The following is a 13,284-nucleotide window of genomic DNA, read 5'->3' on the forward strand; positions in this document are numbered from 1 at the left end:
ACTCTCAGGTGCAGAATATTAAAACCTCTCAGGTTGTTAATATTTCAAAGAAAGTTAGCTTAATCAATTTCTATCAGTTCAGTTTCTTTAGAGAACTCTGACTTATACAGAGCTTAAATTCCATTTTTTTTTTAATACTACAGAAAGGAAAGCCCTGAGACATAATTATGAGACAGGGAACCTCTGAGGATGCCATTGAGTTCATTTCCTGTTGGCCATCTTACTGCTGGGCATGGGCCTACCCTTAGGAGGAGTCTGTTTCCCCAGACTGTCACTAACTTTTCATTTGCAAGTGGCTGTCAGCTGGAGCTGGCTTCTGGCCAAGAATGGGAACATGTGTCCACTTCTCCTTCCAGCCCCAGGGCCCACCAATTCCGTTTTTAAATTTATTCAGCAGAATAAAGACAAATGCGCCTTAAATGGTATACCTTTTATATACAGAAATGATCCACTCTCAAAAAGTATGAAACAAACAAACAAAAAAAGTCTTTCTTTCCTTCTTAAAGTTTGGGCAACCCACGAAGGCTGTGCCAAAGCCGTAACACTGATAGTTTCTCAGCAGTCGGTCAATAGGTGTTGCATTAGATCAACAGTAGGAGAGTACATAGACTTGGAGAGAAAGTCTGAGAAGTCTCTTTTTTCCAACCCTGATCCAGGCAGCCAGTCTTCAACTGAGTAGCAGGGTGGGTGTCACTTCCTAAAGCGTTTGAAAAGTGGGTGCACGTGCTTGGTGGGAACTTTGCTTCGGGAAGAGTGGTATTCCATATACACAGTGTCATCTGCCCCAGACATGGAACTCATGGTGCCAAAGCGTCGGGATGCCTGTGCGGAAGAGGAAGACACCAGGCGAAGGTTAATCACCAAAGGAAAGACCCTCTTACAACATCCATAATCATATTCAGTTGTGTGTGTGTGTGTGTGTGTGTGTGTGTTTACACACGTGATGATGTTGGAAATAGAACCCAATGCCTTCTGCATGCTAGGTAAGCACTCTACAACTAAGCTGAAGCCCCAATCACACACACGCTTATGCACACAGATACACATAGTAAATTTTAAAACAGCCTTCTGCCTTCCACTTTGTGTCTTAGGCACTGCATATATACTAATTCCCCCGACCCTGCAACAGTAACAGTCTTAACCTACAGAACAGGAAACCGAGGCACAGAGCGTCAGCTGAGCCAGCTGACGCTCCTAGAACACTGCCCGGGCACCGGCGGGACAGAGCAGCACAGCGGCTCCCTTAGTGACAGCTTTTCTTTCTTTTGTGGTTCTGAGGGCAGAAGCCAGGGTCTGGCACTGCAGACAGACATTCTGTCACCGAGGCACATCCTGCGGTCCCTGCACAGAATCTTAAAGTTAGGGTGGACTGGGACTGGAGAGGTGGCTCGGCAGTTAAGAGCACTGGCTGCTCTTCCAGACTAGGGGTTGAATTCCAGCACCCACTGGAAGCTCCCAACTGTCTGTACCTCTGATTCCAAGGGACCCAATGTCTTCTTCTGGCCTCCAAGGGCACCAGACCCACATGTGGTACACAGACACACATGCAAGCAAAACACCCACATACATTAAATAAATAAATAAAAAGAAAGTTAGGGCGGGAGTCTCTTAAAATCTCCTAAGACTTGATGCAAGGCTGTGGAACCAATGGGAAAGCCAGGAAATCCTGGCTTGACTCAGCTCCAAAGCCATGGGCAAATTTTGAGTGTCTGTAAAATAGGGGTGGCCAATTCTGCTCCAGAGCTGGGGGTGGAGCTGGGGAGGGAGGCACAACTTTAATCCCAGCACTGGAGAAGCAGAGGCAGAAGATCTCTCTGAGCTCCAGGCCAGACAGTTACACAGTGACACCTACCTCAAAAACAAAGATGGGTGTGAACAGCAACCACAAAGGCCAGGGGTCTGGCCCAGAGCCAATTTGCACAGGCACCTGAGAACTCACCCCATGTCCCCGCAGGCTCATTTCAGGGTCACCTGGACTAACATCCAAAGGTCACCTTGACAACCCTGGACTAACACTCAGACTGCCTAGCATGAGAAAGGTCGGCTGGGCCTTGCTAGCACCTGCCCAAGTGGCAGCCGCTGCTTCCTTCCCATCATGCTCTCACTAACGCTTCCCTGTTGGCTTCACTATCCCTGATTTCGGAAATGGGAATTCCTGCAGCAGGTGATTCAGTTGTATTCCCTTCCTTGGAGGGCCAGACTCCTCCTCATGATACACTCACTGACTACACTGTGTGCTCACGCCTGGGCCCAGAGGGTACTTACTAATGTGTGCAAAGTCTTTTTAGAGAACTCTAAGGTTTCCCATGCACTGAAACTATGGTTTGAATCAAGACTCATCTTGAAGGCTGAGCTCTCTCACTGAGGAGGAAAGCAGGGTGAGCCAGGAAACCCCAGAGCAAAGGATATAGCACTCACTAGCTTGAGAGGCTGCAGGACTGCCATCCTGGGCCCCAGTTACCAGGCTGTTGTATGGACAGACAGGATCCCAGTCACAGCTGCAGTAAGCCCCTCTATCTGATGATACATTTACAGGAGACCCACATTAAAAAATAATGGGGCTGTTTCTTCAGAATTTTTAGCTTTCCCCCAATCCTACTTGCTCACATGCTCACAGGCTGTGTATGTGTGTGCACGTGTGAGCATATTATGTATATACACATGTGCCCACATACAGTGGCTTTCCTCCAGAAGGACCCCTCTCCCTCCACTCACCTGGCCAGATCTAGAGCCAAACTCTCCAGCCACCACCTCTTCCTCTGCGTCCAGATCAGAGGCCGCCAGGACCTTCTGCAGGAGCTGCTGCTGCTCCTCTTTGGTGGAGAATGACAACTCTTCTTCCTCCATGCCAGCGAGCTTTGTGATCACCTACAGGAGTAACGGCAGACACTGTTGTGCTCACCTCCAAATCCCACTGCACCTGCTCCTGGTCACCTCTTCCCACCTCCACTGGTCCAACCAGAGCTTGACTACTGGTTAAGACAGAGACTAGGCACTCCAATGGCATACCACAAGAAGAATCTCTGAACCAGGAAGGGCAGGAAAACATGGAAAGGTTCATGCAGGTACATGCACTCCAACCACTCACTACCTGGCACCTGGCCTTCCAGCAAGGAGTACTTTATTCATACAGGATGTAAAGAATTTACTGACCAGGACTAGAGACAGCTCAGGAGACAAGAACACAGGCTGTTCTTCCAGAGGACCTGGACTCAGTCCCCAACACTCACATGGTGGCTCATAACCATCTATAACTCCATTCCAGGGAACCCAAAACCCTCTTCTTGCCCCTGTGGGCACTAGGCACACATATGGTACATAGACATACATGCAAGCAAAATACTCATAGCAAAAATTTAAAAACAATTGACCAGATTTTCTCTCAGAAGCAAAATGTCCTCCTAGTCTCATGTCTGTTGCTTTGATAAACCCCCTGACTTAAAGCAGCCGTGGGGGAGGATGGGTTTATCTGCCTTACGTTCCAGGCCACAGTCCACTACTGAGGGAAGTCAAGGTAGGAACCTAATGGCTGGCCTGTTTGCATTAACTCTGACCAAGGAACTCACTTCACAGCTAAAGAAGTGTGGCAGAGCTGTTCTATTGAAGGCTAATAATGGAAATCTCACCCATGCTTGAAGAGACCAGTGAAAATACATCTGAATAGTGGCTGCCTCTGCCCTATTTTAAGAGCAGACACACACTGTAAGCGGATATTGATATTTTCGTTCTTTGTTTACTTATCATCTGAGATAACAGCAGTGGTTAAGAGCTACAAATCTGTATCAGGACATTTGTCATGAACACTGAAAAAGAGCATTCCTAAAGGGACTGCCATCTATTAAAAAAAAAAAGACACAATGTGTGCTGTATGTGGTCACACACGGGCGGCTGATCATGTTAGGTGGAGTCACTCCTTTGGAACTTCAGCGTGACACAAGGAGATGTGACTGAGTGTCAAGCTGACACGGGGCACCTGACACGGCTCATCTTGGCTGTCAACTCGACTACATCCGGAATGAACTAGAAGCAAGCTGCTGGGTGCTCAGTGAGAGACCTAAGATTATTTGAAGCCGGAAGATCCACACTAAATCCAGAAGACGCAGACCTTCTAGTGCCAGCTCAGAGCAAAGGGCATGGAAGGGGAACTTGCTTGGCCTGCTGCCCTCGCTCTCCCTGTCCAACCCATCTGTCCCACTTCTGCAGTCAGCACTAAATAACCAGGCCAGACTGAGCCCGCTGAGACACCCAGCTTTATCTCCAGTGTGAGGCAGTCGTGACTGAACTACCCAGACCTCACAGAGCAAGCCAATCTAATGAACTCCCCTTTGATAAACACATCTATCACATCAGCTCCATTCATTTAGAGAGCCTAACACAGAGACCCAGGTATAATCTTTGTAAACTAAGAACCTGGAGCGTGGCATCTTGACGACAGCCTATTAGTAGGCCGCAGTAGGGGTTTTCTTCTCTGCTTCTAAAGACATTCCATTCATCCCTCATGAACAGAACCTTGGATCAGGCCTCTCCAGCTACGGAAGACATCTCCAAGCCACCTGGAGGGCACATCCAAGAAGGAACCCCGGGTGTTCAGATTCTCAGTGACTGCAGGGCTTTGGTACCTCAGGACTATCAGTACGGTGTTTCCCCAGCAATTCACAGAGACGAAAGAGCAAGAAGGCTGCATGAGTGTTGTCCCAGGCTGGTGCCCCCATCTTTGTCAAAGTCTAACCAAAAGTAAACAAACACATACCTTAAAGCTGTAACCTTGGTCTACTAAAAATCTCTGTCGCTTGGTAGAATAAGCCATTTCCTGTGTATCCTGGGACACCAGCGAGTAGAAAAAGGCATTGTATTCCTCCGCAACCATCCCTACAGAAAAGAAGGTGAGATGAAATCCACATTAGCCTGAAACACGGGGTCCCAGCTAGACGCCAGCACTGCAGTGGGCAAGCTCTTTACCCAGTGTGTGATCGCTCTGACTGCAGGGAATGCCATCAAAATTAACATTCCGTCTGCTCTGAAGATCACCATCAAGTGAGGGGAGGAAAGGGCTGAGGACGTTGCTCGGCAGCAGGAAATTTGCCCTAGCTTAAAGAGGGCCTGGGTTTAATCCCCAGCATGGCAAACCTAAAAACAAATTAAAAAGAAACAAAGAGGACAAGAAGATGGTAAAGTGGATAACGGCACACGTTGCCCAGCTTGGTATCCGAGTTTGATCCCGGAAACCTGTTAAAAGAACCATCAAAGGCCACAGCGATTGGTCTGCAAAGGAAAGCAAACACGCAAGTTCCTTTCAGAAATGAGGTTTAGTACAATGAGAGAGCCTCAGGCCATGATTGCGTCTCAATGCGTGCTCCTCGGCCTAGCTGTCTTGAGAGGCGTGCATCAGAGGTTTTTCAGGTTAGAGACCCTGGCATGGTATGGTGGAAGGAAAGCAATCAGACAGAAACACTACAATACACGGTGGTAGGAACAGGAGGCCTTAAAGGGAAGAAGAGGCTTCCCTTAAAGCCCGAAGAACTGCAGCGAGAGTGGGAACGGAGAGACAGCTGTCACGAGAGGACCACAGTGTGGAGGCCAGAACAGCATTCAACTTTAGACTTTATTTCTGATTTGACATGTATGTTTGCATGTCTGTGTGAGTAGATGCCACATGTATGCACTTAAAAAGACCAGAAGTGGGTGTTACGATCCAGTGGAGCTGAAGTTACTAGTAAAAACAGTCATCAAGCCAGGTGTGCTGGCGCAGGCCTTCAATCATTTGGGAGGCAAAGGGAGGCAGATCTCTGTGAGTTCAAGGTCAGCCTGGTCTACAGAATGAGTTCCAGGACAGTCTCCAAAGCTAACTCTGTCTTGAAAAACCAAAAATAAAAATAAAATAAAAGCCATTTAAAGGTACCATGGAGAACATGGACCCCTGTGGCATGAGAAGTAATGAAGATTCTCGGCTCTGAGCTCTGCTTCGGGTCCTTCCCATCAAGGTCTCCCAGCTCGAAGCAAAGAGCTCACTGACTGGACACCAGCAGCTCCCCCCCACTCTTCCTAACTGCCCGAGGCAGCAGACGAAAGGCGGCCTTTACCTTTTTTGGCTCGGAGTACGCGCCCCAGTCTCTGGGCTTCCTGCCGTCTGGAGCCACCGTGGGAGGAGATCTGAATGAGGACGTTCGCTTCTGGCAGATCGAAGGATGTGTCACCGACCTGCAGAAATAAGCAGTTTTATATAGGGAACGGTAAGAACAAAAGACCATCAACTAGTCCAGATTTAAGTTTTAAATTTCTGTATTCTGGGACTGCAATTAGGGCTTCAGCCAAGCATGTGCTCTCCCACTAAGCAACCTCCCTATCCATCCCTGAGTGAGACTCGAAGTTAGTGTTGGGAATAATTCGGAGAAACATCCTCTTTTCCTCTTGTCAAGGGCCTGCCACTGCAGACAGTGGGGACACAGTGGGCCTCAGAGTGACCTCTCCAGAACCCAGCCTCAATTTTTCTCTTTGTGCTGCAGAAATGGGTCTGTATAAAACCTATCTTACTTGGCGACAACTGCAGCAGCACAGGAGGGACAAGACAATGAAGGGTACCACGCACACAGACCTCATGAGCACGAGCTCCTCAGCTGGGTCTCAGCCCAGAGAGGTCCCCAGCCACAAACAGGAAGAGCGTTCCCGGCCACGACCACCAGACTGGAAATATGCCTGTCCTCTAGACTTTAGTTCCTTCTTCACCCGAATCTAAATGGCAGCTTCTGAAACTATGGGTTATGGTGTCTGAGGTGCTTGCCTCCCAGCCTGGAGACCTCGTTTCAATCCCTGGGACCCAAGGAGCAAAAGGGAAGAAGCAATTCCCACAGGTTGTCCTCGGACCTCCACATACAATATGGCAAACTTGTGGCACCCCTCTCCCAAATAAATGAGTGAACAGGTAGGATTAACAATTTTAAAGGTTCCTGAGTGTTTATCAAGTGCACACTCTCACTACAGACAGCCTCGGTTCCAAACACACAACACACACACTGCGCTCTGTGCTTGTCCTCACCTTGCAACACAAACAAAAGTTGCTGAAAACCTCAACTGTGCGTACAAACTTCTCTGCTCTTCTACGATGGTGTAATTACGGAAAACAAAGGCTTTGGTATTTTCCTACAATCATCCCTAAGCACGTGAGTGTTGAATTAGTACATCTTTGTGTTAGAATGCTTAATTTTAAAAACTGTTGTTTTAATGGTTAACTCCTGAATTTCATTAAAAGAAAATCATTCAGTAAATTTGGGCTTGGGATTAGAACAGAATTTCCAACAATTTCTGAAATGGCCCCAAGCATACTTCCGCTGTTTTGAACTATGTATTTATGCAAAACTGCATTCTCAGCATCAACTCTGAAAAACACTGACAATGTTCTACAGCCTACAATAGAATCTTCTATATCCTGCGGTGTCTGCTGAGATCTAATCTTCAGTAAAAGCAGCAAGCAAGTCCACCACACTGATGGGAGAATTCCCTTTCGCCTTTAACGACAGTCTCCACTGCTGTAGCTGGTTCTGGGGTCCTGGCTGCTACAGAGACAGATTCGTCTGTGCTCATGAGTTTGTAAACCAGAAACCCAGATTCCAGGGCAGTGACAGGTGCCATTCGTACTTCCCCAAAAAAGTGCACAGACTTCAGGATGTCAGACTCTAAAAACTTGAGCCAGCTAACTGAACTTCCCGGACTCCCACCCTGCCATGCTGCTGCCATCTATGTGTGTGCCCATTATGTAGGGGCTCTCCTAACAAACAAAAGAACATCCACTGCAGTCTCTGCTAAAACCCAAGTCCCAGACCTTTCACACACATAAAAATGTCTTGGGTGAAAAGAGATCACGAGTGGAAAAAAGGTTAAAAAGACTTGTTTTACACCACTGGGTCAGACAGTGGTGGCGCAATCCTTTAATCCCATCACTTCAGAGGCAGGAAGATCTCTGTGTTTGAGGCCACCTTGGTCTAGAGAGTGAGTCAAGTGAGTCTCAAAAATCCAAAACAACAACAGCTAAATAAATAAACAAACAAACAAACAAACAAAGACAGGAAGGGAAGGAGGGAGGGAGGGAGGAAGGGAAGGAGGGGTGGTGTACGCCTTTAATCCCAGTGCTTAGAAGGCAGAGGCCAGCCTGGTCTACAGAGTGAATTCCAAGAAAGCAAGTGCTAGAAACCAGAATATAATAAACAAACAGAAGAAAAACCCTGGATCACATGGGGACAGTGACACCACCCTGAAGCTTGGTCTACCAAGTTCACTGTGGCACTAGCCACCCACCATCAAGGCACATCAGGACACATCAGGACCAGGACAGAAGCTTCCTAAAATCCAGCATCTCCAGCTCCAAAAAGGAAGCGTCAACCAAATACCTGCTTTTGCCACAGTAGGTAGCACACATTAGTGCCTTCTATAAAGGAAAAACAATTTAAATCTCTACTTCCCAGGGAGAGGTGGGACAAACCTGAGGAGCAAAATGTCCCTATAGATAACCTGCAAGACATAAGAACTCTCCGTTACTTTTCACACTTCCCAGAGCTGCCACTCCCTAACTGTCATCCTGGGCCAGGAGAGCAAGCACAGGAGGCCTTCAGCAGGCATGAACCCTGTCCAGGAGCTCAGATGCACCTCGTGTGCCCACCACCCAGTGCCACATACCTTGGAGATGAAGATGGTGTTGATTTTGGGGTTGTGCTTGAAGTTCTGGAGAATCTGCATCCTCTCTCCCTGGGACGTGGGCCCATAGATGTAAGGTCTAGAGAAGAACAAGGGGTTTTAGAAACAACACAGGATCACACATGGCGATTAGAAACTATTTTTGTGAGCCAGGCGGTGGTGGCGCACACCTTTAATCCCAGCACTCAGGAGGCAGAGACAGGCAGATCTTTGTGAGTTCGAGGCCAGCCTAGTCTACAAAGCTAGTTCCAGGACAGGCCCCAAAGCTACAGAAAAATTCTGTCTCGAAAAACAGAAAGAAAAAAGAAAGAAAGAAAAAATTAAAAAAAAAACATTTTTGGAAAAAGCACTGACTATTTACTTGGGCTCACAAGGTAACTAAAGCAGGGTGCAACCTTGGCAACTTTGCTTGCATTTTGTGTTTGTGTCCTCTTTCTTTCTCCTTTTTTTTTTTTTTTTTTTTTTCAAAACAGGGTTTTTCTGTATACCAGTGCTAGCTGTCCTGGAACTAGCTCTTGTAGACCAGGCTGGTCTGAAACCCACAGAGATCTGCTTGCCTTTGCCTCCAGAGTGCCAGGATTAAAGGTGTGTGTCACCACCGTCAGGCCTGTGTCCTTTTCTTAAGGATAAATTCCTATGCGTAGACATGTGTGGTAGTTTGAATGAGAATGGGCCCCACAGGTGCGTATGTTTGGATATTTGGTCCCCAGTTGGTGGAACTGTTTGGGAAGGACTGGGAACTGTGTCCTTGTCAAAGGAGGCGGACCACTAGGGCGGGTTTGAGGTTTCAAGTCCCCTATCATTCTCAGTGCCCCCTCTGCCTCCTGCTTGAGGATCAAGATGGGCGCACTTAGCTGTCCCTACTACCACAACTCCTGCTCCACCATTATGAGCTGTATCTCTCTGAATCCATCAGTCCAAATTAAACACTCCTTTTATAAGTTGCCTTGGTCATGGCATCTTTTCACAGCAATGGAACAGTAACTAAGACACCAGGACAGTTGCTTAGGAATGTCTGCCTACCCGAACAGTCTCATCCTAGCAAAGGATGAAGGCACACTTGTCCAGCCTGAATGTCATGGTTTTGTTTAATCTTATTATATTTTATTTTGTCATGTTTGGTTGTTCTCTCAGAAGCCTGTTCTTTTCTAATGAGAGACAGGAAGAGAATGGATGTGGAGAGGAAGGGGGCCTGGGAGAAGAGGGAGGGAAACTGTAATCAAGATATATTCTATGAGAAAATAAGTGATTTTCAATAAATGTAAAATACTCAAGAAAAAAAAAAGAACAACCAAAAAGGATGAAGTACAAGATATTACTGTCCTACACTCTTGTTCTCCTTGGACTGGAGAAGAAAAAAGCCCTGTGGCAGGACAGACACTCCCTCCACACACCATATGAGCGTGATTGTCTACAATGGGAAGACTACGTATCCTAGAACTGGTGAGCTGTAGGAGCCAACTATAACACCTACTAACAACTTATCAGACCACCATGTAGGACCCAGGCTGATACAAGGATGCTGGATCATACCTTGGCTTAATTATGTGTGCCTCCTGGCCCTTGTCTCAATGCATCAAACTCTTAGGTGGATGAACCTGGGGCCACTGGACACCTCTTCCTATTTCTCTTGCCAAAACACACTGACTAAATAAACCTCTCTGTTTTTCACCATTCCTTGTCCGTTAGGACTGCTGAAGTCTGGCCTTTTGCCCTCAAAGTCCAGCTGCTAACAGCCGAGGAAGCCCTGTCATGTCGGCACATCAAGAGAGCTGTGACACCGAGTGCTGCAGACCTCTCTTCTCACCAACACCTCCTCCCCCTTCTTCCCCTGGAGTATGGGCCCAGGCTCACCACTCTCTACAATTCCTTCTCTTGTTTGCTTGTTTGGTTTTTCTGGTTGGTTTAGTTGTGTATTGTTTTGTTTTAAGATATGGCTTCATAGGTACTGCAGGCTGGTCTGGAAATTACAATGTAGCCAGGCTGGCTCAAACTCATGATTCTCTTGCTTGTCTTCTGAGTACCAACAAAACTTGTGAGCGTCATGAATTTTAGCACCTTTTCAGCTTTGCTTCTTCCTGCCTCAGGATCTATAGCTCGAGGCAGAGTCTACAGCAAGCAGAAGCCTTGATTTTACAAAGTGGTGGGAACAACCATGAAAACATTGCTGTACCCTAGCCAGAGGGCAGCTGAAAATGTCAACACTGGAGTCTGTCCTTCAAGAAGGAACCAGCCCTGAGCTGTTCTCCCTTAACACTTGGTCTCTTTTGTTTTCAGCTTTCCACCACAGGAAAGGTTATCTGACAACCTTGCTGTCTACTTCCCCATGTGGGAGCCATTCCCTTGCTTTCTTTCTGGGAATACTGGTGGCCTGTTTCTGGGGCTTCTTAGTAATAGCTAGGACAAGCACCAGGTAATCTGGACACACCACTGAACTGGAAACTTCATAAAACAATGCAAAAGGCAGACTGCAGATTCCCAATTTCTACATGGGAACTGAAAGTCAGGTCAGGAGCGCTAGAGTAGCTGTCCACAGCCTGGGCCCACAGCACCGCTGTTGCTTCTTCTGTCTCATGCTCTGTGTCCCGTAGTACGCCTACAGTCACATTTCTCATTTGTGGGGAGGCTGGGCAGGGTCTGAACAGCTGCACATTCAGACAGGGGCCTTTGGACAGCCCAGATGTGAGCTGCTGTCCCCGGCACTGTGAGGATCCTGGGCACTGCATAACCCTAATATTTTCTGCATATCATGTTAGAGAAAATGCTGGGAAGCCACACTCATCAGAACAGGTTTAGGGGTTCCTTTTTAAAGTCCTCCATCCATCTGGAAAATAACTTGTACAGTTGCAGGCCCTTGAATAACGAGGCTTCTCCCATATGGAAATGGAACAAGGTACCATTCCTACCATGAAGGGATTCTCACTTGTAGTGAACACAGAGACACCAGGTACAAGCAACCTCTTTGATAAGTGGTGCAGGTCAAAGTGACCAAGAGGCCAAAGAGGTTCAGAGTGGCAAATCACCTTCCTGTGGTCACACAGATGGGAATTTGCTTGTGCCCTCTGCCCACTCCACTGTCACAGAGCATCAGTGTCCTGCAGTGAACTGCAATGAAGATGGGAAGACAGAGACACCTGGAAGTTCTCGGGCACATACCAGGGCTTTTGCCACAAGCTAAGAATAAACAAGGCCCAGAGTCCACAGAATTATTTCAAAGGCAAGAAAAGAAAACATGTTGGGAAGAAGGGAGATGGGGATGATAAGAGAATGGAACTGGAAAGTGAAGATGGGTTCCAGAGTGTGGTGGTTTGAAAGAAAATGGCCCCCAAAGGGAGTGCCACTATTAGAGGGTGTGGCTTTGTTGGAGGAAGTGTGTAGCTGTGGAGACGGGCTTTGAAGTCTCACATATGCTCAAGACACTGCCCATGTGTCAGATCACTTCCTGTTGCCTGCAAGATACAGAACTATCAGATACTTCTCCAGAACCATGTCTGCCTGCACACCACTATCTCCCACCATGATGACAATGACCGGAACCTCTGAACTGCAAGCAAGCCACCCCAATTAAATGTTTTCCTTTATAAAAGTTGCTGTGGTCGTGGTGTCTCTTCACAGCAATAGAAACCCTAACTAAGACACAGAGGGAGACAGGTAAGAGACAGGAAATGAAGAATTCAAAGATGACAAAGTTTCCCTCCTTCAAACTGCCAGGTCATGTGCCCAGCTTTGAGACTGGAGATGAAGCTCCAATGCAAGAAACTGCTCTGGGGATTTATAAGGTGTGTCTACAGAAAGCTCCATGATGGCAGCAGGGACAGCTCTAGCCCTACAGGCCAGAGTAGAATGGAAAAATGAGGAGCAAGAGTCCAGCAGGAAAGAAAAACAACTGAGAGGTCCATGATGCTACTGAGAGGGGATTCATGTTTACAAAAGGAATTTGGGGAAGAATTAATATGCAGAAAGCCAAAGCAACAAAGTAAGTATAATTTCCAGGAAAAACAAAACATGTTCATTAAAAAAAAAATGCAATCAGAGCATACTATAAAACCCTGCTTGGACAATGCTGGCACAGTCAGAACAATGTAACACTGACTACTGGTTTAACCCCCAGCTTGGACTGTTACCATGTTAGGAGGCAGGTGTGCAGAATATCATATGCAAGAAAGCTAAACCTCAACTCTCACACTAGAAGTCAATAGGCAATTTCTATAATGACAAACCAAAAATTGTCCCAAAGTTATCAGCTAAAAAGTACAAAAAAGTAAACACAAAGGAGTTGAAAGTGGCTCCTTCAGGGACTGGGTCGGCAAACAGGCACCTGAAACGGCTCATCCACCACAGACCACAGCCGTCTATCAGGTCACAGGGATGAGAAAAGCAAGTACACCTGGGATACTAGCCCCTCCATCTTGCCCCATTAACCCGGGACCATACAATCTGGTCTCAACTCCAATCCCAGTTCTCACTTGGCCTGAAACGCTGACTCACTGGCCTTTGGAGTCCAGTGCTGGGTGATCAGACTCCTCTTTTCTATAGCTTCTAGCCTCTGACCCTGACTATAGGCTCCTATGTCTTGCCAGCTACTGAGAAAGGGCAGGG

General features: G+C 47.2%; 1 protein-coding gene across 1 annotated transcript in view; it reads right to left on the minus strand.

Annotated features, from left to right (window-relative positions):
* Positions 1–415: 415 nt before the first annotated feature.
* Positions 416–13,284, minus strand: part of Ercc3 (ERCC excision repair 3, TFIIH core complex helicase subunit) — a 30,041-nt gene continuing 17,172 nt past the window's right edge. The window contains exons 11-15 of the mRNA XM_048442541.3: positions 8,668–8,764; positions 6,081–6,198; positions 4,751–4,869; positions 2,716–2,868; positions 416–822 (exon numbers count right to left, since the gene is read on the minus strand). Of these exons, the coding sequence (XP_048298498.2) occupies positions 691–822; positions 2,716–2,868; positions 4,751–4,869; positions 6,081–6,198; positions 8,668–8,764 (619 nt within the window). The 3' untranslated portion in view covers positions 416–690. The remainder of the gene's footprint in view (positions 823–2,715; positions 2,869–4,750; positions 4,870–6,080; positions 6,199–8,667; positions 8,765–13,284) is intronic.

This window comes from Myodes glareolus, chromosome 13 (assembly GCF_982192425.1).
Source record: "Myodes glareolus chromosome 13, mMyoGla1.1, whole genome shotgun sequence".
Classification (NCBI taxonomy): domain Eukaryota; kingdom Metazoa; phylum Chordata; class Mammalia; order Rodentia; family Cricetidae; genus Myodes; species Myodes glareolus.